General features: G+C 42.1%; 1 protein-coding gene and 1 long non-coding RNA gene across 5 annotated transcripts in view; one reads left to right on the top strand and one right to left on the bottom strand.

The window, feature by feature from the left end:
* Window positions 1-27,033, top strand: part of MCPH1 (microcephalin 1) — a 435,753-nt gene that overhangs the window by 268,706 nt on the left and 140,014 nt on the right. Inside the window, exon 13 of one of the 4 annotated variants that reach the window (XM_077290055.1) lies at window positions 21,128-21,146. The exons of the other annotated variants lie outside the window; for them this stretch is intronic. Coding sequence (XP_077146170.1) covers window positions 21,128-21,145 — 18 coding nt within the window. The 3' untranslated portion in view covers window position 21,146. The remainder of the gene's footprint in view (window positions 1-21,127; window positions 21,147-27,033) is intronic. 4 annotated transcript variants of the gene reach the window in all.
* LOC143807938 (uncharacterized) lies at window positions 12,533-26,801 on the bottom strand. Its single transcript, XR_013221835.1, has 3 exons — window positions 26,675-26,801; window positions 26,165-26,420; window positions 12,533-13,444 (listed from the first exon to the last, which is right to left on the bottom strand). It is a non-coding gene; the product is annotated as an uncharacterized LOC143807938 (long non-coding RNA).

The following is a 27,033-nucleotide window of genomic DNA, read 5'->3' as shown; positions in this document are numbered from 1 at the left end:
CTCAAAACAGGGGGGAAAGCCTTAGAATCCAAGGAGATATGTGTGCGGTGAAGGGACTACGGGAGGGGTTATCTCCACTTTATATAAAGACTTGCTACATACGCACCTCTTGGGATTCCCGATAAATGAGAGAATTAGGTGGGAAAGTGAGCTGGGCCCCCTGGAGGATGAAACATGGGAATCTGTGTTGGAATGGGTTCCAAAACTGTCACTGAGTGAACCGTATAGGCTGTCGCAGCTTTATGTAATACACAGAGTGTACAAATCTCCGGAATTATTGTACAAAGCAGGATTGCGAGCTAATTCTGAATGCCCGAGGTGTAAGAATGAAAATGCCGGAATATTTCACATGATGTGGACGTGTCTGACATTGGCTGCTTTTTGGCTGGTGGTTCTGAGTCGTGTTGAAGGAGGGTATAGATGCTCAGTACCAAGGGAACCAAACCGGTGGTGTGTTTGCTGGGCTATGGGGATGAGATTGGAGTGGACAACACCCTGAAGATAGCAATTGCCAGATTATTGTATATGGCCTGAAAGGTAATAGCGAGAAATTGGATAAAGGAGGAACCGCCCACAAGAGGAGAATTCCTTCAATATGTGAAGCAGGGTCTGGCATTGGAAAAAGGGGTCTATAAGAAAAGAGGGAAAGTAGAAATGTTTGACAAACTGTGGTCTTCGTGGCTTGAAATGGGCTAGACGCTGGATAAAGGGGGAAAGGAGGTTGAGGGCCTGTGGACGGAAGGAATTTTATACATGCGGTCTTAATTGTGATGAGATCTATTATTTGTCGCTTGAGGAAGCTTTAATAAAAGATGTGAGCTGTCTACTGGAAGGGGGGATAAGTTAGGGTTAACGGGGTTTGATACTGTTAAAATTTGAAATGAAAACAAGGATGTTACATGTAAAATGCAATGTTATTCTTAATAAAAATCTATTTGATTTAAAAAAAAAAAAAAAAAAAGATCTTAGCCCTCCGGTTCTGCTAAGTGTTCTAGAGTCCCACTAAAGCCTCGGGCTCCCGGTGCCCGGTTGCTGCGCTCTGGCTCTGAGGGTGTCCTGCCGCTGTTCCCCTCCTGAGCCTCTTCCTCCTCTGTGCTCCTTTCCTCTAAGGTCCTCCACTATTTAACTCCTTCAAGTTCACTCTTTCCAGAGGCTGCAGCTCTCATTTGGCTGCCTCTCTGTCTGTTCCAGACGTCCTTCCTCTCTCTCTCCCTCCTGGAGACTAACTCGCTCCTCCTCCAAGCCAGGATACATAAAGTCCAAGGAAGCTCCCCTGAATCCGGGTCCTGAGCTCCCCCTTCTGGCCTAGATTTGGAATGTGTTGCATGTGGGTGCCCTACCTGATAAAGAGAACTCCATTGCCTCCACGCATGATATTGCCCTCCCCGAAAGGAAGGCAACATCACTGTAACAACCAGTTACCTGGAGTGTTACACATACATCCACATGGCCTGCGTACCCAATGTTAAAGATAGGGTACGCAGGACGCATGCAGACATAGGCGGAGTGAAGGAAGAAGCACGGCAATGGCCAGGGTTTAACGGAGGAAGAAGGATTTCATCCGCAGCCCTGCCAAACGCTAGTGTGAAACCAGCCTAAGTAAATAAATGGAACATGTAAATAGCATAAGGTACTTAGTTTACACTATTTTGATCAAAAGATCATTTTGCCTGTTAAATGGCAACAGAGTGAATGTGCACCTACTGGTGATGAGCGAACGTGCTCTGATAACATGTTATCCGAGCATGCTCGGGAATATCCGAGTATCTGGGCGTGCTCGGATAATGTGTTCCAGTCCCTGCGGCTGCATGTTTTCCTGCTGTTAGACTGCCGCAAAACACATGTGAGGATTCCCTTAGAAATAGACAATCCCCGCATGTGTTGCAGCTGTCTTAATAGCCGCAAATCATTCAGCAGCAGGGACTCACACATCCGGGCACACCCAAGATACTTGGATAACACCCGAGCATGCTGCGATAACGCGTTATCCGAGCATGTTCGCTTATCACTAGCACCTTCACATCACACTTATGCCAACATGTGTTCCTGCTCAGTTCTTTGGTTTGACAGCAGATTAGATTCCTATAGAGCAGAAAGAGCTCCCATGATTGACATAAAGTTTTCTTTCAGTAGCGCTTGTATCTCTGAGATCTCTGCACTTTCTATGTGTAGGAGTCTGGTTTGCTGTCCTAATCAGTCAATTCACTCGTTAGGTGACTTGTCCAATGGACTCCTTAGCTCGAAATGAACAGGAATTAAATACAAGTTATACTGAATATTTTCCTATTGACCTATGTCTGCTCTATAACATGCCGCTCATTGGTCTCATAGAATTTTTAAAATGACAGGTTTCCTTTTAATTGTTGTGGCCCAGCAACTTTCTGCCTGATTTTATGACTCCCGAAATCTACAAGAGACTGCTGTAGCATCAATTTGGACTTCACATTAGATTCTGTGGTCTCCTATTACTAATAGAAGTCTTGGACTCGCTATGAAAATAGGGACATGTTCTCCTTTCCCTTTCACACTGACTCTGCATGTTATTGGGAAGACTTTTACACCTCTAAGTTCCAGAGGTGTAACTCTAGTGCTGCTGTTCACCCAGACCTTTCTGAGGTACAGCACCACCAGTCTAGCAGTGGTTATTGATCTGACATTCTGGATTGTGTTGCTTGTACATTATCACACTTTTAACAGCGCTTAATGACCTATTCACAACCCTGTCATGTTACTTCAAGCTATGGAGCTCGACTGTTTTGCTATTTTAGGCTTCTTATCGCATTGAAGTGAAGTTCAATTTCAGCTTTTTATCTCTGTAAGGAGACTCTAGACAAGGCCTCAGAGGGGTGTCCTGCGAAATTAAGTCTCTCTCTTTTTTTTAAACTTAACTTTTCAACTGGAAACTATTTTTGATGATTGTCAAATCTGAATGTACAAAAAGAACAATAACAAACCAGTGATTAAACTAATTGTGCACATGTAAAATTTGTAAATGGCTTCCACAGAAAGAGAGAGGACGGGAATATTGGTGAGTGAACGTGCTCGGATAAGGCGTTACCCGAGAATGCTTGTGTGCCAACAGACTGTCTTCGGCGTGCTCGAGAAAAATATGTTCAAGTCCCCGCGGCTGCATGTCTCGCAGCTGTTATATAGCCAGAACTCATGCAAGGATTGCCTAACAGACAGATGTTCGGCACACTGCTGTTTGTTAGGCAATACTTGCATGAGTTGCAGCTGTCTAACATTCAAAATTCAATTTTGACCTCTAAAATTCAATATTGACTCTTTAAAGGGCCTTTCCACATGACTTAGTACAAGAAGCCAAACCAGAAACTCCATTTGCAGACATGTCTTTTGGGGTGCTTGCTCCTCATTAGTGCAAATCAGAAATTTGGGTTTGGCCCAGGACACACCTGTCTGCAAATTTAAGTTTTTGGTTTGGCTTCTTATACTAAGCCATGAGGCAAGAATCCTTAGGGTTTATTTCCATGGTCAGTACTGTCAGTGCTTTGGACGCAGCTCCATCCAAAGTGCTGCCGGCCTTTGTACGCGCGGTGATTCCACATGTGTTCACGGAGCGTCTCCGCAAGTTAAATTGACATGCTGCGGTCTAGAAAGACGCGCCGCATGTGGGGATACTCAGGGAAGCTGGAGGCATCCCTGCACGCATAGTGGAGATGGGATTTCATAAAATCCCATCCATTATGCTGTAACATCTGGATGCTGCTGATTGGACGCTGCGGCTGACCGTGGAAACATACGCTAAAAGTATCTATTTAATTTGCTGTGTAGAAATAATTTCTTGCTCTTACTTGGAGTCAACCATCAAGCCGTTGATGGTCTCTTTTGATGTGTATGTTTAGTACATTACTCTGAAAGTAAAAATCCATATTCTACTTGTTGGAGAAATCTGCAAACTGGAACTATTGTTGACAATGTCTGCACCAAGTCCACAACAACAGAACTCGGCCTAATGGTGTACTACAATTTAAAAAAAAAAAAAAAAACTTTGGGCCATTTTAGTACAACAGCTGCTCTTTCACTAACCCATGGATACTTCAAGTATTATATAGTTGTTAGACTATTTGGTATGCTATAATAATAATACTAGTGTCATGTAATTTAGCTGACCTGCTTATAATATTCACAATGACCATATTAATGATATACTATATGGGCAAAAGTATTGGAATGTAAGATGAACTGGTCCGGGGGTACCTCTCTTGCGCCGGTTCTGGGACTGTCACCATTGTTGCATGAGGGAGAGCTTTCTGGCCCAGTCCGACCTTTACACTTGTCATCAGGGGGCGGGTCAGAGATAAAAAGGATTGTGTGCGGGAGAAAGGCAGGAGTTCTGGCGGGAAGACAGAGCGCGCAGCAGGGTGAGGTGCAGGCCTTTCAGTCGGGACAACTTGTAAGCGTAGACCCACTAAGTGCAACCCCTGTAATTGTGTCCACTGCTCACGGACATCAGACAGCGACTCTCCCGACGTTCCCCGTGCCAGGAGGTTACTCATACTTAAGACCTGCGACTGCTGCGTGTGTGCGGCCTAGCCTTGTACCAGTGACTGAAGCAGCACATACCGACCCCTTCCCCGCTTGCACTGGGGAGCAGAGCCACGCTCCGGTGATACCGTATAAAGAACTGAGACCAGTACGAGGAAACCGCGAGTACGGGAACCTGACTAGTGTATCAGTCTCCATCTGCATCGAGGGACCGGACCTCCATCCATCCAGGACAACCCCGAGACATCATGTGCCGCTGTTGTCGGTGCCACTGTTGGAAACTGAGACACTGCAATCAAGAAGCCGACAGACTGAATTTGTACTCTTCTTTCCCCTTTCTGAACATTCGCCTAACACCTGTTTACCCTTCTCCCCTCCAGTACCCATATCATTATATCCTTTGTCTCCCATACCCATTCTGTCCCTGCGTCGAGTATTAATCTGTTAATAAATTTAACTCTTGATTTGCCTCCTGTCCATGACGATATCCCGATCTCTGCAAGTCTACAGGGACACCAACCTTTTACACCAAGCTTTTATGACATCCTATTCTAAAGTCAGTCTTGCCAGTCTTGTTCTTCCACACACAACTAATCCCAACCATGCTTTTATGGACCTTGATTTGGGAACTGGTTTACAGTCATGCTGGAAAAAGAAGGGGCCTTTGCTTAACTGTTTCCAGAAAGCTGGAAACATAGAATTGACAAAAATGTCTTGGTATGCTCAAGTATTAAAGGAGGTGAACACTGCTTTTATTTTGTGGGCTGTCTTTAGGACTGGCTATTAAAATCTGATCCTTGAGGGTGCTACACCCACCACCCCCGACGATCAGCTGTTACGAGCTTCGAGCAGAAGTTTCGAGCTTCCGAAACACAGCAGCTCCATCGTTTCTGTACTGGTCATGGCCGTGTACTTCATTTCCACCCCCTATTCAAATCTAAAAGGGAAGATCTGCAGTATGTGGCCACTTTAGTTTTGACGAAAGTTCTGTGTTCTGACAGTATCCGATAACTTCCGAACATAGCCGCTAACAGCTGATCGTCCAGGATGATAGATTGCAGGCCACCACCGATTTGATATTGACATCCTATCATATGGGTTGGTCATGAATAAAAAAAGTAGTTGCCAAGCTCTTTAAAGGAGGTCTCCAAGAAAGGTAATAAAATAATTTAAATATTACTAATTTAACTAAATACCTAAATTTACCAAAAAGTTACTCTTAATTTCAGGATTGTAACTGTCAAAAGCCATCTATAGCCGTTTCCCAGACGTCCTAGCTGAGACGTAGTAGGACCAACTGCGTAAAGACTTCCGCTCGAGACAGACGTCTGGTGAGAGCAGTGTTCTGTCAGGTATCGTGATCGCGCATTTCTCTGTTCACTAAACCATGTCAGGAGCTGCCGAAATAAACAACACATACTGTCCTCAGCCTTCCAGGCATTTCTGCTCAGTAACTGACAGAATCCTCTCAGTACCATAAGTATCCTGAGTAAAAATGTAGGCATTGTTTATTGCAGCACTCCATGCTGTCATGTCCTCCACTGTTCCTGTCAGGCTGACTTGGATAAATGTTCTATCTCAGTGAGCTAAAGGATGTTTCTTCTGCTTTAGTCAGCTCTGCTCCGCCTTGGTGTCCTGTCAGGTTCAGTTAATGGGGTTATTGCGCGATCATGATGCCTGACAGGACACTGCTGTCACCCAATGTCGGTCACCAGCAGATGTCTTTACACAACCCATCCTACTATGTGTCAGCTGGGAAACAGCTATAGATGGTAGGTGACATACCATATTTAAAATCCTGACAGTACACTTAATCTTGCCTTTTTGATAATTTTTTCTAAATATAGGCATTTAGTAAAATATGTAGTATTTAAATGTATTTTATTTGTTTTATTAAATTTCATGGAGAACCCCTTTAAGATTTTCTTTCACTGGAGCTAAGGAGGCTAGGCCAGCCTCTGGGGAAAAAGGCCATAGCCTTATCCCTCCTCCTCCTGTACAGTCAGCAACGTGCATTGTAGCACGCAACTTTCTCCAGGCATTTGCCGAATGGCCTCAGCCCTGAGACTGCCAGATAAAGAAGCTTTGGACATTTCCATGGCTGCAAAATCTAGTGGCAACATTTTTAAAGTTTCTGTCTGCTAGGCATTATGCTCGGGTAAGGCATGCAACCAAATGCTCGCGAATCCATGCTATGAAACTCCCAGTACACGGCTTTTGGGCTGCTATTTCCAGAAGAGGTTTGGGGCTCTGTAACATTACTTGGTCTCCACCTCATGGCTGAGTTACTGTTTCTAAATGCTTCCACTTTCAATAATACTCACAGATGATCGTGAATTATATAGGAGGGACAAGTTAACTGACTTCTTACAATGGTGGCATCCTATTACAGTACCAGATTTGAATTCAGGGAATAACTCATTCTTTCACAAATGTTTGTAAAGGCAGAGTGCATGGTTGGTTTAATATTACTGTGGCAATGGGTCTTAGTAAAAAAACTGAGTTTAAAGGGAACCTGTCATCAGGATTGTGCTCAGTAACCTACAGACAGTGTCAGGTCGTCGCCGTTATACTGAATAAAATTATACCTTTGTTGATGAAATCTGTCTTGTGGTTGTTGTGTAATCTTTATTTTCAATTGTCAGTTAATGAGATTCTCGTGCTCTGGGACGGCCTGTGGGGGGGTCTTCATGTGGCGCTTTGCTTAGCTGTTCATATTGATGGCTTATGACAGGTCACTGATCCCTCAGTGACCTTCTCCCTATTTTACAGTATACTGATTATATGCATAGAAAAAAAATCACCTTCAGCAGGCAAGCCGCGGCGCCTTCGATGCAACATGACCGCATGTATAAAGTTCATTAAATTGTTTTGTTTAGTAATATAGAGTGATTGTGAGAAAAAAAAAGGTTCTCAAAATAGCAACGGCGGCGCCTGTGCAGTAGCATCAGTCGGCGATCCGATAGATACTACTACTCAGGCGGTGCCATTTTGCTAGGGAAAAAAAATTGCACCAAGATGGCGCCGGTAACACCTGCGCAGTAGCATCTATCAGCGATTCAATAGATCCTACTGTGCCACTTTGGTGGAGACACTTTTTTTCCTCTAGCAAAATGGCGCCGCCTACCTAGTAGCATCTGAGAAAGTTTTTTTTTTTCAGATTCAATGTATAAGACTAAGTAAAACGATTTAATGCATATTAAACATGCAATCATGCTACAGTGCAGGCACCACCGCTGTTTGCCTGCTGAAAGTGTTTCTTTTCAATACATATAATAATCATTATGTAAAATAGGGGCAGGTCACTGAGGGATCGGTGAGCTGTCATAAGCCTATAAGGATTGATATATAAGCAGAGCACCACATTAAGACCCCCTCCCCCCGGAGCACAAGAATCTCATTAACTGAAAATAAAGATTACACAACAACCACAAGACGGATTTCATCACCAAGGTATGTTTGTAATCAGTATAACGGCACCGACCTGACAGTGTCTGTAGGTTACTGTGCACAATGCTGACAGGTTCCCTATAATAATTAAGATGTGGGTCCCCATATTTTTGTCCATGTATTAGAATAAAAATAAATTTGCAAGTCCCATTAATAATTAAAACAAAGTAATATGGAATCAGTGACAATATGATTTTTGCATGGCTTTGTATAATAGACTTGCACACAGCAAATAAGGGTTAATAATAAACTATCTTACAAAAAGCCTCCGATAAAGAGTGCATTCAGATGAATGTCTGTAAAACAGACAGCACATGAACCCAATGTTGACCTTTGTGCCAGTTTATATGTGCCATTTTTCACACCAATATAACCTAGAATATAAACAATGTATAGATATTTGTTATGATCCGGTGACCTTGGAGCCGCATGAGACACTTTCTCAGGAGTAAGTGGTATCTGTACTGACCGCAAACCCTAAACTGACACCGCAACTAGAAGTAGCCGTGGGGTGTGCCTAACGTCCTAGACACCTCGACACAGCCGGAGGACTAAATACCCCTATAGGTGGAAATGGGAATTCTATCTTGCCTCAGAGCAGAACCCCAAAGGATAGGCAGCCCTCCACAAATATTGACTGTGAGTATAAGAGGAAAGACACACGCAGGCAGAAAAACAGAATTTAGCAAAAGAGGCACTTCTAGCTAAATAGAAAAGGATAGGACAGAATTCTAAGCGGTCAGTATTAAAATCCTAAAAATCTCCACAGCAGAAAATACAAATATTCTACATCTAACTAAAGACATAGCAAGTATATCTGCAACTCCTGAGAATCCAGCATGACTGAAAAATCCAAACAAAGTCTAAGCTGGACAAAACACAATGAATTGCACTGAATTGCAAAGCACACTGCATGTGTGCACAGAGACAAAAAAAACAGACACTTATCTTAGCTGAATTGGCAGCAAAGTATGAGGAACCAGAGAGAGATGTAATCCCTCTAAGAACAATGGACAACTGGCCAGGAGTAATGGATCCTGCACACCTAAATACCTAGTAGAGCTGCAATCAGCAGAAACACCTGCCCAGGACTACAACCCCAAGACAACTGCACTATCATTAACAACCACCGGAGGGAGCCCAAGAGCAGAATTCACAACAGATATTCTGCAGTAAGTGAATAAATAATAGTAATACATTTAAAAAAAAGAAACATCCCGTACTTAGACTTTTTTATCAAAAAAGCATTAAACAATCCCGCCATGACAAGGTGTACACATTAAATTTCTCACGTGGACCTCAAGTTAGTTATTAGCAGCAAGCCCTAGTCTGGACCAATTATCAGACCAGACTAGAGCATGTATATAGGTTGGGTGCAGGAGATGCCTGATATGTGTGTAGGCACATGATACATGAAGTAGACCTGTTGGACGTAGTCTAACGTACCACCTGTCCTAGAAGGAGCAAACTGATAACTTACCAATCCTCCCAGTTGTCAGGCAGTCATTACAGCACACAGTTACATAGAGCTCTGGTTTGTTTGGCTTTTGGTATTAGATCTATCCACTCCATTGCTTGAGCCAATCATTTTCTGCGCTCCCTCTGCTCCTGCACATCCTATTTTTCCATTAAAGGCAGCACTATAATATGAAGTAGTGCCGGCCCTTGTGGAAGACTTGAAACATGAGTCCTATTTCTGGGCCACTTAAATATATGATAAAAACTAGTGTTTTTGAGGTATCGTTTGCCCACTGTTGAGAAAGAAACCAGACTGCTTGGATTCCCCTGGGAACACATGAAGGGATTATGTAGTGAAGATCTATAGTGCTCAGGGTTTGTTTGTATGGGAGCCTCTGTCATCTGAAGAGCGCACTGACAGCTAGTCTAGAAGATAAGACGGCTGCGGAGTGCGTGATACAGTATGAACACTGCCAGCGTGGAAGCTCTTGTCTGCCACGGTCCCTTGTGTTTTTATTGGAGGACACTTTGTGTATATTGTCAGTATGGATTGGTTTACATTTCTATTTTCAACAGTATACTTTGGGTCGCTATCACTTTCAACAATTTTTTTTCCTTTAACTCTTCATGAAATGTGAATGACACACTTTCATCGTACAAATACATTGTACCATCAGATGCAGCATTGGTGTCCCTTACTGACTATATAAGAGGGTAAGACCAGATGGTGCACCTGTGATATGGTCAATACTATTTTTGCATAAATAATCATGTTTTGACCGAGCTTATTTAGCTGGGTAATTACCATTAGTGGTGCGCGTTGATCAAATGTACCAATTAAATTTGGTAAAAAATGAGAATTCGGCACTCCAAAGAATTGGTGCAAAAAATTAGCGATTTTGTTAAGGAACGTGTTCCACGGACATTTCGGCCTATATTGGCCTTCTTCAGAAATGTAAATAATTACCGAAATATACATGTATCATATAAATTAAATATTTACAAACTATATCTATGTGCATTTGAAGAGATTCTATTAATAAGGGTACATATCGATATGTATTTTTCGATAATTTACAGTTCTGAAGAAGGTCAAATATAGGCCGAAACGTTAGTTGAACGCGGTATTTAATAAAAAATGTCATCAATTTTGTAGGAGGGCCGAATTCTCATTTTTTATTATATTGGAGTGGAATCCTATTTGTGGACCCTGAGAGAAGTGATTCGTAGTCCTTTTTATTCCAATTAAATTTGTGTTGCGCAGTCAAAAAATGCCTTGCCTTATTTAACATGCCTTGTTGATTTCAGCCTCCTTGCTGATTAATAGTGATGAGCGAACATGCTCGGCTAAGGCTTTATTCAGGCATGCTCGTGTGCTAGCCAGGTGTCATCGGCGTGCTTAAAAATTATGTTTGTGCCCCCGCGGCTGCGTGTCTCTTGGCTGTTAGCTGCAAAACATGCCAGGATTGCTTAACAAACAGGCAATCCCTGCATATGTTGCGGCTGTTGAGCAGCCTCGGGGACTCGAACATATTTTTCGAGCACGCCGAAGACACTCCTCACACGAGCATGCCTGGATAAGACCTTATCGCTCATCACTACTGATAAGGGCTGGGGCTACACAAAGATTTTGGCTGTGACCTATGTCACGCGGCCAAATATCAATCTATGACGTTCCTTTATTACAACGTAATGCAGGCGGCTCTACATACATCTACAAGAAGGTTGCAAAAAATCTGAACCAGCTGGATTTTCTGTAACTTAATTGTTTCAGTTGAAGGTCGACCCTATTTACCTGCATCACACTGCGATGCTCAAAGTGCATTGCTGCACCATTAACAGTTCTGTTTTTCTCTACGCACATAGATTGTTTCCGCAACATGCAGCGTCATGCAGGTAAATGGGGTCACAATAGAGTCTCAACAAGTATTTCATAAAAAATCCAACTGGTTCCGACTTGCTTGTCATATTGTTATACAGGCCACACAATAACCCCTTTTACCTGCATTATATTGCAATGTAGCAGCGGTTTAAAGTGATTTTTCTCTAACGTTTGTGTTGCAACTAAATATGCCATGTAGCCCCAGTCTTCGAAAAGCAACTGTTAAGACTGCAATAAGGAACATGAGGACGTTGGTGTAACTGCATAACACCCTTTTTAACACCCATAGACAGCAGCTTGGCAACTCCTATTGACACTTTTACATTTCAATTACACAGTGATAAAAGACATATTTACATGTGGCTTTCTTAACGTGAAGAGCAAACATAATGGGAGAGCTGCCTGGCTAAATACGCAATCATTATTTGCCTCTCAAAAAGTGGTGTGGCCTTGTAACGCGACTGTGCACCAGTATTGCTTTGGAATTTTGGCATTAATTTTTGGTATAAAGTAAGCCAACTAATAAGTGGTATAAACTTAGACTAGATAGATAAAAATTAAAAAAATTCACCAGTTTCACTACACAACACGTAAAAAAAACATGGCTCTATAAATATACAATGTATAGAATATATGCTTACATTTAAAAGGGTTGTCCAGGATTAACATATTGATGATCTATCCACAGGATGGAAAATCGGTGGGGGTCTGACACTTGTTAACAGCTTTGGTTGTGCCCAAATGTAAATCATACAACGAGCCGGAACAATTTGACTCTATATAATGTCCGGTAGCCATTCTGGGGCATCTCTGCCTCCATTTATTTGAATAATTGAGCTGCAATACCAAGAAACGGCCACTACACGGTGTAAGGAGCTGTGCTATTTCGGCTCCATACACTGTTTACAATGGCACCACCACCACAGAAGTAGGTATCCTAAGAATTGATCATCTATATATCAGTCATTTGCAATGATTTTTATATAAAATGATTTGTTTATGCGCAAAAGCATGAAAATGTGATGTTCATCATGTATAGATTTATATAATACGTAAATGTAATCTTGTACTTCAGACAGCCTAGTATAAAATAATCAAATAATCAACCCCTGGGGCTCTGAGTCTGCCAAAGAACCTAGTTTTTGATGTGTATTTATAAAAGCGCTTGCCGCTCTGCCCTGTGATATTTAGATTTCATCATAACTTGGCTTGTAGCGGATGTCGGGTCTTAGAACGTCGTCTACATAATGAATTGTTCATCGCTTAACCTAATCTCATCTTATCTGTTCACTTTTATTCAAACAGTTTGCCTTTCCTGGAACATAAAACAGGCTATCCTCATACATGACAAGCGCTTCAGCCTTGAACCAAACCAGCATTTTCCACATACCAGCATGCTTTACTTCCACTGTTACTTGCAGCGTAAAAAGAAGCGATTATTTGAGTCTCGATAAGCGTGTTTACGGAGATAGATATACAGTCTGTTCTGCTTGGTGAGCCGTCACCTCGCACGTTCTTGTCAGAACACATTCTCTAGTCTGTATATGTTGGTAGTTTATACTTCAGCACCCGACATATTATGGAGAATTTGGAGTACAGACCTCTTGAAGACATGCCGCCTTTATACTATAAATTTACACACTGGGAGGGGGTATATAATAAAAAAAATCCATATCTAATGTGGAAGAGGAAAATGGCAAATGTCTACATACCGCAAATTGCTACGGCGTAGTAGTTGTAGGACTAGAAGGCCTACATACATAATGTGCAGCTGCACATGTTCCCACTACGGCCTCAATAGCAGCTCACAATCCTTCATGGTTTGTTATATGAAAGTAAGCTGTTCTTATATGGGAGTCCTTATTACTGTATCTGCCTTTGAAGACATCACTTATGCCTGGTTTATGTGGTTCATGTTCAAGGAAAAACAATACCATATTTTTACCTAAGGCAAAAGAATACATGGTCTTTTTGAAAATTTTGCCAAAAACTGCAATCACAATTTGACTCTGTGTGATCAAGGTTACTTCCAGGGGCCCAAAAGCTTTTGGTACATTTAAATGGTGTCTTTCATTTCAAAACGCTTTGCATAAATCAGCTGTGCGTAAATCAGGAACCACTTCTCCTTTTTCCAGAATTCGACATTCACTGTAAAAAAAAAAAAAAAACAGTTAAAATGTATCTTGCTTAAGACCAGAAGAGCTGCCAGATCACTGAGGGTACAGATTACAGCTACTTATTAAAGTCTTTGGAGAGGGGTGGGAGAGGAGGAGGAGGGAGGAGTCGAAGTGAGAAAAGCACAGAAACACAAATAATAATGCTAATGTTTCAGTATTGCTGCTTTCAAGTGTTTAGTCTAACTACAGTGCTGAATTCACAGCTACAATGCTCAATGCTGCTGTAAGGACTCAAAGTAACTACTGTACTGTGCAAAAGCTTTTGGCAAGAATTGCTGCAAAGTAAGAATGCTTTCAAGAACAAAAAGTTTCAAAGTTTATTTTTATCAATTACAAAATGCAAAGTGAATTAACAAGATACATATAAGTATTTGGTTTCATCCCCTAGTGTCTTCATAACAACATCAATTCTTCTAGGTATAATTGCACAATGTCAGAGGTTTTGTAGGATTATAGTTAGATGTATGAGTAACTAATTATACCAAAGAGGTGATAATGATTATCATTTTCATATGTAGGTTTGAACAGTCAATAAATGGAATCTGTTAGTAAAATCAATGCCCTCTCCCCCAAAGTTTGCAAATATGGGCAAACTTTTCTTTTAAGTGCAAATCCATCAACACATATCTATTATCAAGTATTATTATTATTCATTTTTATAGCGCAATTTATTCCATGGCACTTTACATGTGAAAAGGGGGCAAATATAAACAATTACAATAAACATGAGGGAAAAACAAGGCACTAACAGGTACAGAAGGTTGGAGGACCCTGCTCAAGAGGGCTCAGTCTGCAGGGGATGGGTGAGGATACACTAGGAGAGGGTAGAGCTGGTCGTGCAGGGGTTCAGTAGGTTGAGGATCACTGCAGGCTTGTAGGCTTGTCAGAAGAGGTGAGTCGTCAGGTTTTTATTGAAGGTTTCTATGGTAGGCGAGAGTCTGATGTGTTGGGGTAGAGAGTTCCAGAGTATGGGGGAAGCACGGGAGGTCTTGGATGTGGGAACAAGAGATGAGGGGAGTAGAGAAGGAGATCTTGTGAGGATCTAAGGTTGCATGTAGGTAAGTACCGGGAGACCATGTCGCAGTTGTATGGAGGAAACTGGTTGTGGATGGCTTTGTATGTCACAGTAAGGGTTTTGAACTGGATTCTCTGGACAATAGGAAGCCATTGAAGGGCTTGGCATAGAGGAGGGGCTGGGGAATAGCGGGTAGACAGGTGGATTGGTCGGGCAGCAGAGTTTAAGATAGATTGGAGTGGTGCAAGATTGGTAGAGGGGAGGCCAGAGAGTAGGATGTTGCAGTAGTCAAGGTGGGAGATAAGGGTGTGCACTAGTGTTTTTGTGGTTTCGTTGTCGAGGAATGCGCGGATCCGGAAAATATTTTTTAGTTTGAGATGGCAGGAGGAGGCAAGGGCTTTGATATGTGGCTTGAAAGAGAGGGCAGAGTCGAGGATCACCCCGAGGCACTGAGCATGTGGGACTGGGGAAAGTGAGCGCCATTGACATTGATGGATAGGTCTTGTGGAGGGGTAGAGTGAGATGGGGGAAAGATGATGAATTCTGTTTTGTCCATGTTCAGTTTTAGAAAGTGAGCAGAAAAGAAGGCCAGGATAGCAGACACAGTGTGGGATTTTGGTGAGTAAGGAGGTGAGGTCAGGTCCGGATAGGTAGATCTGCGTGTCATCGGTGTAGAGATGATACTGCAAACCGTGGGATTCTATGAGCTGTCCCAGGCCGAAGGTGTATATGGAGAAGAGTAGGGGTCCCAGAACTGAGCCTTGAGGGACACCGACAGACAAGGGGTGAGGTGAGGAGGTGGTGTGGGAGAGGGAGACACTGAAAGTTCGGTCTGTTAGATATGACGAGATCCAGGATAGGGCCAAATCTGTGATGCCAAGAGATGATAGAATCTGTAGCAAGAGGGAATGGTCCACAGTGTCAAAGGCAGGAGACAGGTCCAGGAGAGAGGACAGAGTAGTGTCTCTTGCTCATGGCGGTTAGTAGGTCATTAGTGACTTTAGTTAGGGCAGTTTCAGTTGAGTGATGGGGTCAGAAGCCAGATTGTAACCAGTCAAAGAGGAAGCAGGAGGAGAGGTGGGAGGACAGTTCAAGATGGACATGCTGTTCCAGTAGTTTAGAGGCATAATGGAGAAAAGATATTGGGCTAGACACAGAGGATGGGTCGAGGGAGGGCTTTTTGATGATGGGTGTGATCTTGGCATGTTTGAAGGATGAGGGGAAGACACCAGTTGTGAGTGAGAGGTTGAAGAGTTGTGTTAGGGTTGGGATGAAGACTGTGGTGAGGTTAGGGATGAGGTGGGACGGGAGCGGATCAAGCGTGCAAGTGGTGAGATGTGATCTAGACAGGAGGATGGAGAGCTGATCTTCTGTCATGGTGGAGAAGCTGGTTTTGGAGGAACAGGGTTGAGCAGCTAAGAGGGGCTTTGGGCGCTGTGGGCCAAAGCTTTCTCAGATTGTATCAATCTTCTGTTTAAAGAAAGAGGCAAAGTCTTCAGCAGAAATGAGGCAGGAGGTGCTGGGGGACGTAGTAAAGAATTGAAAGTGTTGAAAAGCTGTTTAGGGTTGTGAGACAGGGAGGATATGAGAGATGAGAATTAAGTTTTTTTTGCGGCAGTGAGCGTAGACTTAAAGCTGGCGAGGGACTGCTTGTATGCGCTGAAGTGCTCGTCAGATCTCTTCCATCTCCGCTCAGCGACCCTGGAAGCCCGTCTCAGTTTTTTGGTAAGGCTGGTCAGGCAGGGCTGTCTGTTGATTGTACGAGTTTTGCTATGCGTGAGGGGGAGCGGCCCAATCGAGTGTAGCTGTTATTGTGGTGTTATAAAAAGTGACAGCAGCATCTGTGTCATGTAAGGATACTTTCACACTTGCGTCTTGTGACGTTCGTCGCAATGCGTCGTTTTGGGAAAAAACAGATCCTGCAAATGTGCCCACAGGATGCGTTTTTTGCCCATAGACTTGTATTGCTGACGGATCGCGACGTATGGCCATACGTCGCGTCCATCGTGCACTAGATCCGTCGTGTTTTGGCGGACCGTCGTCACGAAAAAATGTTCAATGTAACGTTTTCTTGTACGTCGGATCCGCCTTTTCTTACCGCGCATGCGCGGCCGGAACTCCGCCCCCTCCTCCCCGGACTTTAGAATGGGCAGCGGATGTGTTGAAAAATTGCATTCGCTGCCCACGTCGTGCCAAATTTTCACAACGTGCGTCGGTACTTTGCACCGACGCTTAGCGACAGACCCATACCGACGCAAGTGTGAAAGTAGCCTTAAAGGGAGAAGGGACTCAGAGAGTGATTGTAAATTGAGGTATTTGAGATTTCTGCGAGGGTGAGTGAGTTTGTGGAGTGGGGTTTGCGCACGAGGAGAGGTAAGAGAATGTCAGTAGGTTGTGGTCAGACAGGGGGGCGAGTTAGTGAGATTGGTAAAGGAACAGAATCAGGTAAAGATAAAGTCTAGTGTGTGACCATCTTTGTGAGTGGCCCCAGAAGACCATTAAGTGAGGCCAAAGGAGGCAGTAAGCGATAAAAGTTTAGAGGCAGCTGAGGTGGAAGTGTCAATGGGGATATTGAAGTAACCCATGGCTGGGGAGGATGGAGGGTGAAATGACTTATTCCTTACTAGGTGGGGGGATTACAGGAGGTAGGGAAAAATAGAGTAGTATAGGTGTGAAAGAGAAAAGAAACCGAAACATGGTAGTGGTTTGATATTCCATAACTAGCATAAGTAATTAGCAGTTTAATTAAAATAAACTATTTATAATTTTGAAAGTATTCTTACTATGCAGCATTTTTCCACACTTTTTCAAATTACTGTAGTCTTTACCCCATAGCTCAGAGACAAATGGAAATCAGAGAGAGATAACTGGCCAAAGTGTAGGTTGCAAGGGATAAAATGGCCATAAATGTTATTCCTTTGGCAACTTTTCATGAATAACCTGTAAGTTAACAGAATATCTTTTCTGATCATTACATGGTCATATTGTGTCATATGAGAGCAGTGATGCCCAACTGGCCTCTCAAATGTAAGGTGCTGCCCCAGGGAAAGGTCGATTTTATATGATGCAACTGATCTACAAGAGCAAAGATCTGTTCAGACCCAAATACCGGCAGAGAGATTTGATGTGTGCTGCTAAAGAAGTAATGAAATCCTTTGTTTTGTTTTTGTTTTAAATCCTGTTAGGTTTTACTTCAACCTAGAAATAAACCCCACCCAATAGCGAATTGAACTATTCTTACGCTTTCCCCCATTATTAATTAGATTAGCATCCTATTTTATGGTGGGCTCTTCCTGGCATTACCTTGCCAGTCTCCGTCCCTAGCTAACGTGACTTCCAGCAATCACTTGAAGGCAAAGTGTTCAGTTTTACTGTAGTATTATAACGGGAACTGAAGCTTTATTTGGGGCCAATGGACATCAATGGTCAGCCCAGGAATCATGGCCAGACTAGTTTCTCTAGAGAAAGAGACCCAGAAAGCAGCTCTCTTCCTCGGCTTATTGAATGATTCATTTCCCTATATTACATCGCTGACATTTTCTGTGTATAAATCGCTTTCATAAATTTGTTCTAAAGTGCTGTGAAATATGATGGCGCTATATAAATAAGCAAAATCAGTAACATAATTTCCAATCTTATAGTAACTTTTAGAGCGCTGTTCTGCGCTTTAGCCTGTCTCTTCCTCACAGTCTGTTGTGCACGGCTGCTATTGACAAGTATTATTTATTTCCATATGCTCGGACAGGAAGTCAAAGTTTGAGTTAATTCCCTGAGGAAGGAAACATCTGACAAACAGTTCTATTTTTTCATGTATAATGTTTGATAACGCATACTGCTCGCACATTTTTTAAAGGGGTTGTGCAGGATTTGTCAAAACTGAGCTAATAGAATGGTACCCTTCCAGTGGTCCCCATTGTCCCAGACTTCACATCCATGTACACTGGCATGTGAACCTTTGCGGCCAGTGATTAGTGGCAGTGGTTCTGTGAATGATGGACAAGACATCAGTGTATCAGGTCTGGCCAGAATCACTGCAGCGATAGTGATTTGTGTATTTAGTTTGTTTTTTCATCAAATAATTCTTACTATAACCTTTCCTGCCAGGGACACCGAGGGTGATCCATCCATGCACCCCTGTCATCAACTTAAAACTTTAAAAACCTTTTATAAAACCTCTATAAAAGAAAAACTGTCTTTGTGGCTCATAGCAGCCAATCGAACCTCAACTTTAATTTTGCCAAAACTGTTTCAGAAATGTAAATTGTGCTCTAGTTGCTAAGAGCAAAAGAGACAGTTTGTCTTTTAGACAGTTTTGATAAGTGATTGTATATCGTTAGAGAATCTGTCAGCAGGTACAGCCTCCTATATACAGGATGTGACCCCCACATAACCCTCCTATATACAGTATGAGCCCTCACTATGCCTCCAATATTCAGAATAAGCCACCACATAGCCTCCTATATACATGTAAACATCCCTTGCACAAATTAAGTAAAACATATACTCACCTCGCTCCCATTTCTCCGGTACTCTGCTCCTGTGTCCCGCTCCTAGAGTCTCAGCAGCAGCATGATGAAGTGACGCCATCACGTCTGCCGTCTCACACACTGATGGGTGAAAGAAGGACCCAGCGGTTTTGTCCTCCAATAATTTTTATCACCGTTATTCGCATCTTGATGATGCTGATAGTGGTGACAGCCGACGGGTGGCAGAAGGCGGCATGGTGCGGCCTGTGGGTCACTGTTTTCAGCTCCTTGGCTGTTTCGGTCTGCAGGCCAGACTGGAACTACCAAAGAGCCGGATATGGCCCGTGGGCTGTACTCTGCTATCATCTGCAGGCTGCACCCCTCAAATTCATGCATAGAACGGGATGCAGCCTGATAAGTCAATCTTGAATTACTTCTTGGAGAAGTAAGACATAGCTAATCCTAAGCTGTCAATTCAAACTGACCAAAGATATTCAACATCTTCAAATGCCTAAATGGATCCATCACCAAGTCAAAAGTGGCCATTTTTTTCTCTTGTATTATTCCTGCTACTCTAATGACTAATATTTTATTTGTTTGCCTGTCTTTGTTTTTTTTTTTCTTTGTTTTAAATCCACCATATGGTTCCAGAAGTTTGGAAATTTGTATTTAGCACTCCCCATATGCACTGTAAGCAATGCCCCCTTGTAAAGACTATAAAAATGAGCATAATGGGCACACTAAATAAAAAGACCCATATCTCTGGAACTGTGTCAAATTAAATATATATATATAGTATAGCTTTACCTTTTAGTTTTGGAGAAAAAAAGAAACCAATCTGCACTACTTAAAAAGAAATAAGCTGCAAGAGGGTCTGTAAAAAACAAAAAAGTGTAGCTCTGATGGATGTTATGTGTCACTTATATAATTGGATTACTGAAGTGCTTGTATGTAGTTTTCCCTAACTTATCCAGTGATAGGTGCCAATAAATCACTCTCCGCAGACAAGCCCATAGAGAGTTTGGCAATATTTAGATCGTAGAGCAGGACAAAAGCTGAGAATACACTGCAGATTTTAAGGAAAACTTTAGTGCTTTTTTTTTTTTATTAACTTGACAAATTTCTACCTTCTTGATCTGATGGTAATCTTTGTCCAGATGAAATAAAAGCCAGTTTTCTAGTTAATCACTGACAATAGTCAAGTATAAGAACCAATAGTGTATTATGAATTGATCATGTCAACGTTACAGGGAACTACTTTAATTTGCATAACCTTGCTATGCTGCAACTTTCATAAAGCAGGTCCAATATTTGGGGTACATCGATTCATAGGTGCAGGTGTAGTGTAACATCAACATCAGTGGCGTAACTAAATTTAGAAATGATGATTGCTGGGTACACTGCTGTGGAGAAGTATGCTGTCCAGCACTTGTCCACCTCAGGGAGCCTGCACACACAACAGATTTGTCTTCTGAAAAAATTAGCATGTCTTACTTGTGGATTTTGATGTAGATTTGCCTTTGCATTGCAAGAGAGTGAAAATGTGCAAACATAATTGTCAGGCTTTGGATTTTGAAACCTGCATCATTGTGAATTTCTGTGCAAAATCTCTGGAATTTGTAGATGATCTATTTAAAGGGAACCTGTCACCCCCCCCCCCCCCGCCCCCAGTCGTTTCAAACTAAAAGAGCCACCTTGTGCTGCATTCTGACAAGGTGGCTCTTTTAGTTCTGGCTGCTGTAGCTTGAGAAATAATCAGTTTTATAATTTGTCTGAAGTACCTGGTCCTCAGTCAAGTAGGCCGGCGTTTCCCCCCTGCTTCAGACAGCACACAGCTGTCACTCACATCTTCTTGGCGCCTCCTCCTCAGCGCTGTTTTGGAAATAGCCGGTTCCTGCGCTCTTATCCCCTGCCTGGTGCAGGCGCAGTGAGCGCTGCCCGTCTGTCCTCATACGCAGTCCAGCTGACTGCGCCTGCGTGGCCGCCCTGCCTGTGAATCCCAGCCCCGCAATGTGAATAAATCATAAGTCACTGATTTTTTATTTTGATTTTTTTTTTAATTTTGATTTTTTTTTAATCAAAATAGTGTTAACTAAGTCCCCTATGTTATTTCCATCTACTATTACTATGTATTAATTTACTTACGATATGGTATATTTTGTTTTTATCTTAGGTCGCAATGGTTTTTTAAGGTAGGAAAAAAGCAAACTTTTTTTTTTTTTAAGAAATCCACTTCAGAAATACCTGTTATTTTTCAACTTTTTAATATATAGTTTTTGAGAGATTTTTTTTCACACAAGATTTAATCTTTATATTTAAGAAAAACCTTTGACTTAAAGTATAGTGCAAACTCTGAGAGCAATCCATAACAAAGTGCTGACATGTCACTTCTCCAAATCTGCTCCAAAATCTGCTCCAAAATCTGCTTCAAAAGGCTGTGTGAACATATCTTAAAATACATTTGAACCTGTGTGTGTGTGTGTGTATGTATGTGTGTAGGTATGTATGTGTGGGGGGGTGTGTGTATGTACATAAATATACATATATTATATTCAAAAGATCGCCCTTTAGTGACGTGCCATAAGAAGTGCTATAGTAACTCCCTAGAGGTTCTTTAACTTTGTGTCATGGTTAAACCTTCCGTGATTGAGCAGATCTTTCCTTTATAGCATCTGTTTAGATGGTAGTCACCCAAATAGGATGTCTTATTTGTTGCAGAAGGAGTTGCACATGAAGCCTTTTATTCGTCGAATTCCTCAACAATGGTTAGGATTAAAGGACAAGCTGATTTTGGGTGATGAGCACAGTTGTTGGCTGGGTAACCTCAATTATTTCAAGTATCACCCAACATTTCATTGTAAGAACTTGTGCATGGTTCACATTATTGCTTGGTAATCACATAAAATATTTAGTACATATCTGTAAACATCCTTAAACTCTTCTGAACCTAGGCATCCCAATAAGCCTTTTTTTGGAACACACTATATAAACATATTATATTTTGCGGATCTGGAATACTTTTTTTCTTGGTTGTGTAATATGGGATTTGTCTTAAGTGAGGGCTGTTTGGGTTAAGCTAGTTCACTAACATTTATATACGATCCCATTCCTAGGTCTTTCTATAGAGATGAAACCGTTTTCATTTCATTGCACTCCATGTGAAAATGACTTAAGCAAACAACTCTGTACCCAAACAGCTGAAATACAATAAATATATTTTGGATGTGGCTGTGCATATTTTTTATCCACGAAATTAGAAGGACTTGATGATAAACTACACGATTATGCTCATGTGCTAGTGGTTAGCCGTCATAGTCTATTTCAATCACACTCTGTTGCCAATGAAAACGTTTGGTCTCTTCGACCCTGTCTGAAAGAAAAGCTTAACCCAGAAATGTTCATGTATGAAGCTTCAAGGGTTACATACAGTACAGACCAAAAGTTTGGACACACCTTCTCATTTAAAGATTTTTCTGTATTTTCATGACTATGAAAATTGTAAATTCACACTGAAGGCATCAAAACTATGAATTAACACATGTGGAATTATGTACTTAACAAAAAAGTGTGAAACAACTGAAAATATGTCTTATATTGTAGGTTCTTCAAAGTAGCCACCTTTTGCTTTGATGACTGCTTTGCACACTCTTGGCATTCTCTTGATGAGCTTCAAGAGGTAGTCACCGGGAATGGTTTTCACTTCACAGGTGTGCCCTGTCAGGTTTAATAAGTGGGATTTCTGTGCCTTTTACCCGGTCACAGTTCCCTGGTCCTCCGTACTGGACACCGTGCTTATGTGTGACTTCTGAACCAAGTGGGTTTCCGTGCCCGGCTTCACATACCAGCAAAGGGACATTTAATCTCTTGAAAAAGGCTTTTTAGCCGAAACGTTGAGAAGGAAATTGTATATGTCCAAACAAGGTGTATTGAAGAAGCATATTCGTTTTTTTCTATTTTTGGAAACCCTGTATCCTGAATTAAGTGGGGAAACCCTATTTCTTGAACAAACTTTGAGTATGTTAAAAATAAACTTTGAGATTTTTCAGTTGTAGTGTGCCGGAGTTTTTCTCATATGTCAGAATTTGTATTATGGCAAGAAAAAAGCAGCTAAGAAAAGAAAAATGAGTGTCCATCATTACTTTAAGAAATGAAGGTCAGTCAGTCCAAAAAATTGGGAAAACTTTGAAAGTGTCCCCAAGTGCAGTTGCAAAAACCATCAAGCGCTACAAAGAAACTGGCTCACACGAGGACCGCCCCAGGAAAGGAAGACCAAGAGTCACCTCTGCTTCTGAGGATAAGTTTATCCGAGTCACCAGCATCAGAAATCGCAGGTTAATAGCAGCTCAGATTAGAGACAAGATCAATGCCACACAGAGTTCTAGCAACAGACACATCTCTATAACAACTGTTAAGAGGAGACTTTGTGCAGCATTCCTTCATGGTAAAATAGCTGCTATGAAACCACTGCTAAGGACAGGCAACAAGCAGAAGAGACTTGTTTGGGCTAAAGAACACACGGAATGGACATTAGACCAGTAGAAATCTGTGCTTTGGTCTGATGTGTCCAAATTTGAAATCTTTAGTTCCAACTACTGTGTCTTTGTGCGACGCAGAAAAAGGTGAACGGATGGACTCTACATGCCTGGTTCCCACCGTGAAGCATGGAGGAGGAGGTGTGATGGTGTGGGGGTGCTTTGCTGGTGACACTGTTGGGGATTTATTCAAAATTGAAGGCATACTGAACCAGCATGGCTACCACAGCATCTTGCAGCGGCATGCTATTCCATCCGGTTTGCGTTTAGTTGGACCATCATTTATTTTTCAACAGGACAATGACCCCAAACACACCTCCAGGCTGTGTAATGGATATTTGACAAAGGAGAGTGATGAGGTGCTACGCCAGACCTGAGCCCAAACAGGATGGTTTGGGGTGAGCTGGACCGCAGAGTGAAGGCAAAAGGGCCAACAAGTGCTAAGCATCTCTGGGAACTCCTTCAAGACTGTTGGAAGACCATTTCCGGTGACTACCTCTTGAAGCTCATTAAGAGAATGCCAAGAGTGTGCAAAGCAGTCATCAAAGCAAAGGGTGGCTACTTTGAAAAACCTAGAATATAAGACATATTTTCAGTTGTTTCACACTTTTTTGTTAAGTATATAATTCCACATTTGTTAATTCATAGTTTTGATGCCTTCAGTGTGAATGTACAAGTTTCATAGTCATGAAAATACAGAAAAATCTTTAAATGAGAAGGCGTGTCCAAACTTTTGGTCTGTACTGTACATGGCTAATACTTGGGATGAGTTACAATTTGTGCAGCTTATATATATATATATATATATATATATATATATATATATATATATATATATATATATATATATATATATATATATATATTGTATTATTAACTGTAATTTTCGTACTATAAGATGCACTTTTTCCCAAAAGAATTTGGGAGGAAAATGGGGGGGTGTCTTATAGTACAAGCGCAGGCTTACCAGGGGGTTGCGGCAGTGGTGTAGCAGCGTCCCTTCCTCAGGGAACCGGCGGCGGCAGAGGTGTGGCGATGCCGAGGCTTGGTGTCGGCGGTGCGGAGTGCATCGTTGGTTTGCCTGCGGCCATCTTCCTGAAGCCATGAGCCGCCAGAGGTGGCCCATACACGGATTGAGATCTCTGCTGACCTCTCACGCTCCATTTTCCTGAGGCTGTGGGCTTGAGATTCAGCGGCCCTCGGATTCAGGAAAATGAATCTGAGGGCCACCGAGATCTCAATCTGCGTACGCGCGGCCTCAGGAAGATGGCGGCCGAGAAACCAGTGATGCACTCGGCTCTGCTCACCTTGGACACCGGGCCACGGCATCGTCACATTTCTGCCGCCGGCATCCTGAGGATGGGCATATGCTCTGCCTCATTGCCGACACTGGACCCAGAGCATCGCACCGCTCGGATACCCCGGGACTGCAGCATTGCCTCACTTCTGCCGCCGCCGGCTTTCTGAGGACGGGACCATGTCTCCTGTGACCCCGTTCTACCACCACCGGCCCTCAGGTAAGATACCTTAAATTCGGACAATAAGACCGACCCTCATCTTATAAAAATCTTTTTTCTGCTATTTTCCATCCCAAAATTTGGGGTGCGTCTTATGGTCCGGTGCGTCTTTAGTCCGAAAAATATGGTAGCTAAAACTCAGTGCATTACTAGAAAGAGGACATACCGTATAAAGGGAAGACTTTATTTTTCTTTCACTGGTTTTACATAAAAATATGCATTGTGTGAACAAGGCTTAAAGGAATGTCCCACTGTGCCACTAAATAAGTGTATCACTTTTCCTCAGAATAGATGATAAATGTATGATCACAGGACGGGCGAGGAGATTTAAATGTCCCCATTGTGAGTGGAGCAGTTGGGCCCATGTCTGACCTTCACTCTCTTTAATCTCTATGGTACTGAAGGAGTCGACTATCTCCATAAGTGCTATAGACAGTAACTGGAGCATTTTAAATGCGTGGACATGCCATTCACATAGGAGATTTGGGAATTTCCCATTCTCTTGATTAGTGGACGTTGGACCCTCAGCTATCATATATTTATCCCCTATCCTGTAAATAAGTATAAAATGTATTTATTGGGAAAAGCTTATTATATATATTGGGCATAAAAAATCTACATAGCCTAGGTTTTTATCACATGAAAAAATTACAATAAGGAATAATTTCGGGATTTTTTCCACTTTTACTTTCACTTTTTGCATTTATGACACTATTCAGTCTTTTTGGGTAAGAATCTATCAGCATGGCACATCTAGAATTGGTAATATTTGCCCACTCTTCCTTGCAGTAGTCTACAATCTGTAAGATTGGGAAGTCATCTCCTGTGTACAGCCCTCTTTAGGTCAACCCACAGATATTTAATTTGATTCAATTTGGGCTCTTCCAAAGCTTTGATCCTTGATTCTTTTGTTAATTTGGAGGAATGCTTAGGGTTGTTGTTGTGCTGAAAGATGAAATTCGTCTTCACCTTTTTAGTAGAAGCTTGAAAGTTTTGATGCAAAATTGACAAATATTTGGAACTGTTCATAATTTCCTCTACCTTAACTGAAGACCTAGTTCCAGCTGCCAAAAAAGAGTCCCAAAGCATAATGCTACCTCTACCATGCATCACTATGGGTATGGTGTTCTCTTGGTGATGTGCAGTGTTGGCTAAACATACCTTTTGGAATTATGGATAAAATGTTCACCCTTGGTTTCCTCGGGCCGTGACATGTTTTCCCACTTGCTGTTGATAGACTTGATGTAGTTTTTGTCAAAACATAGCCGGGCTTGAATGATTTTCTTGGTAAGAAAAGACTTCCAACTTACCATTCCTTCCTGCAGGCCAGATATATGAAGAATACCGGAGATTGTTGTCACATGCAGTACACAGCCTGTACTTGCCAGAGATTCTTGCAGCTCCTTTAAAAATACACCTAAGAAAATGTCAAGAAAATCTTAGAACAGCTAAACTTTAATATCATGCATAATCTGTATAAATCCATTGACAAATTGAGATCATTTTGAAGGGGGAAATAAAAATAACCGATGTGGTTGTGTTCAGAATTAGCCAAGCACATTCATAGTTGTCAGTACACAACTGCCATCATTTTTTTGTCATATTGATTAACCCCTTTCAAATAGACTATCTTGGACGTATTCATTTTTTACTATGAGCCTAAGAACTAACAGGCTGATAATCTCTGCCGGTTCACAATGGTCACAGATCACTGCTGCTGGAGATCATCTGCTTTTCTACCGCTCTGCTCTGTTGACAGGGTGTCACTGACGATGCCATGCTGACTGACAGCTAGTTCCTAAAGGCGGTAAGCCAACTGTCAATCAGCATGACGCTGGCAGTCATGCCTCGTTGACAGAGCAGCCCGGAAGAGAAGAGCTGCTCGATTAACTTGAAGCAGCAGGAGCGGTCAGTGACTGCTCTGAGCAGGGGATCGGATAGAACAGGCAAATAGTAACTACCGACCAGTTCGTTTTTAGGCCCATAATTAAAAAATAAAATAAAATAGTCTCCTTTAAAAAGTGGATAAA

Source organism: Ranitomeya variabilis, chromosome 2 (assembly GCF_051348905.1).
Source record: "Ranitomeya variabilis isolate aRanVar5 chromosome 2, aRanVar5.hap1, whole genome shotgun sequence".
NCBI classification, from domain to species: Eukaryota; Metazoa; Chordata; class Amphibia; order Anura; family Dendrobatidae; genus Ranitomeya; species Ranitomeya variabilis.
This window is presented reverse-complemented; position numbering and strand designations above follow the sequence as displayed.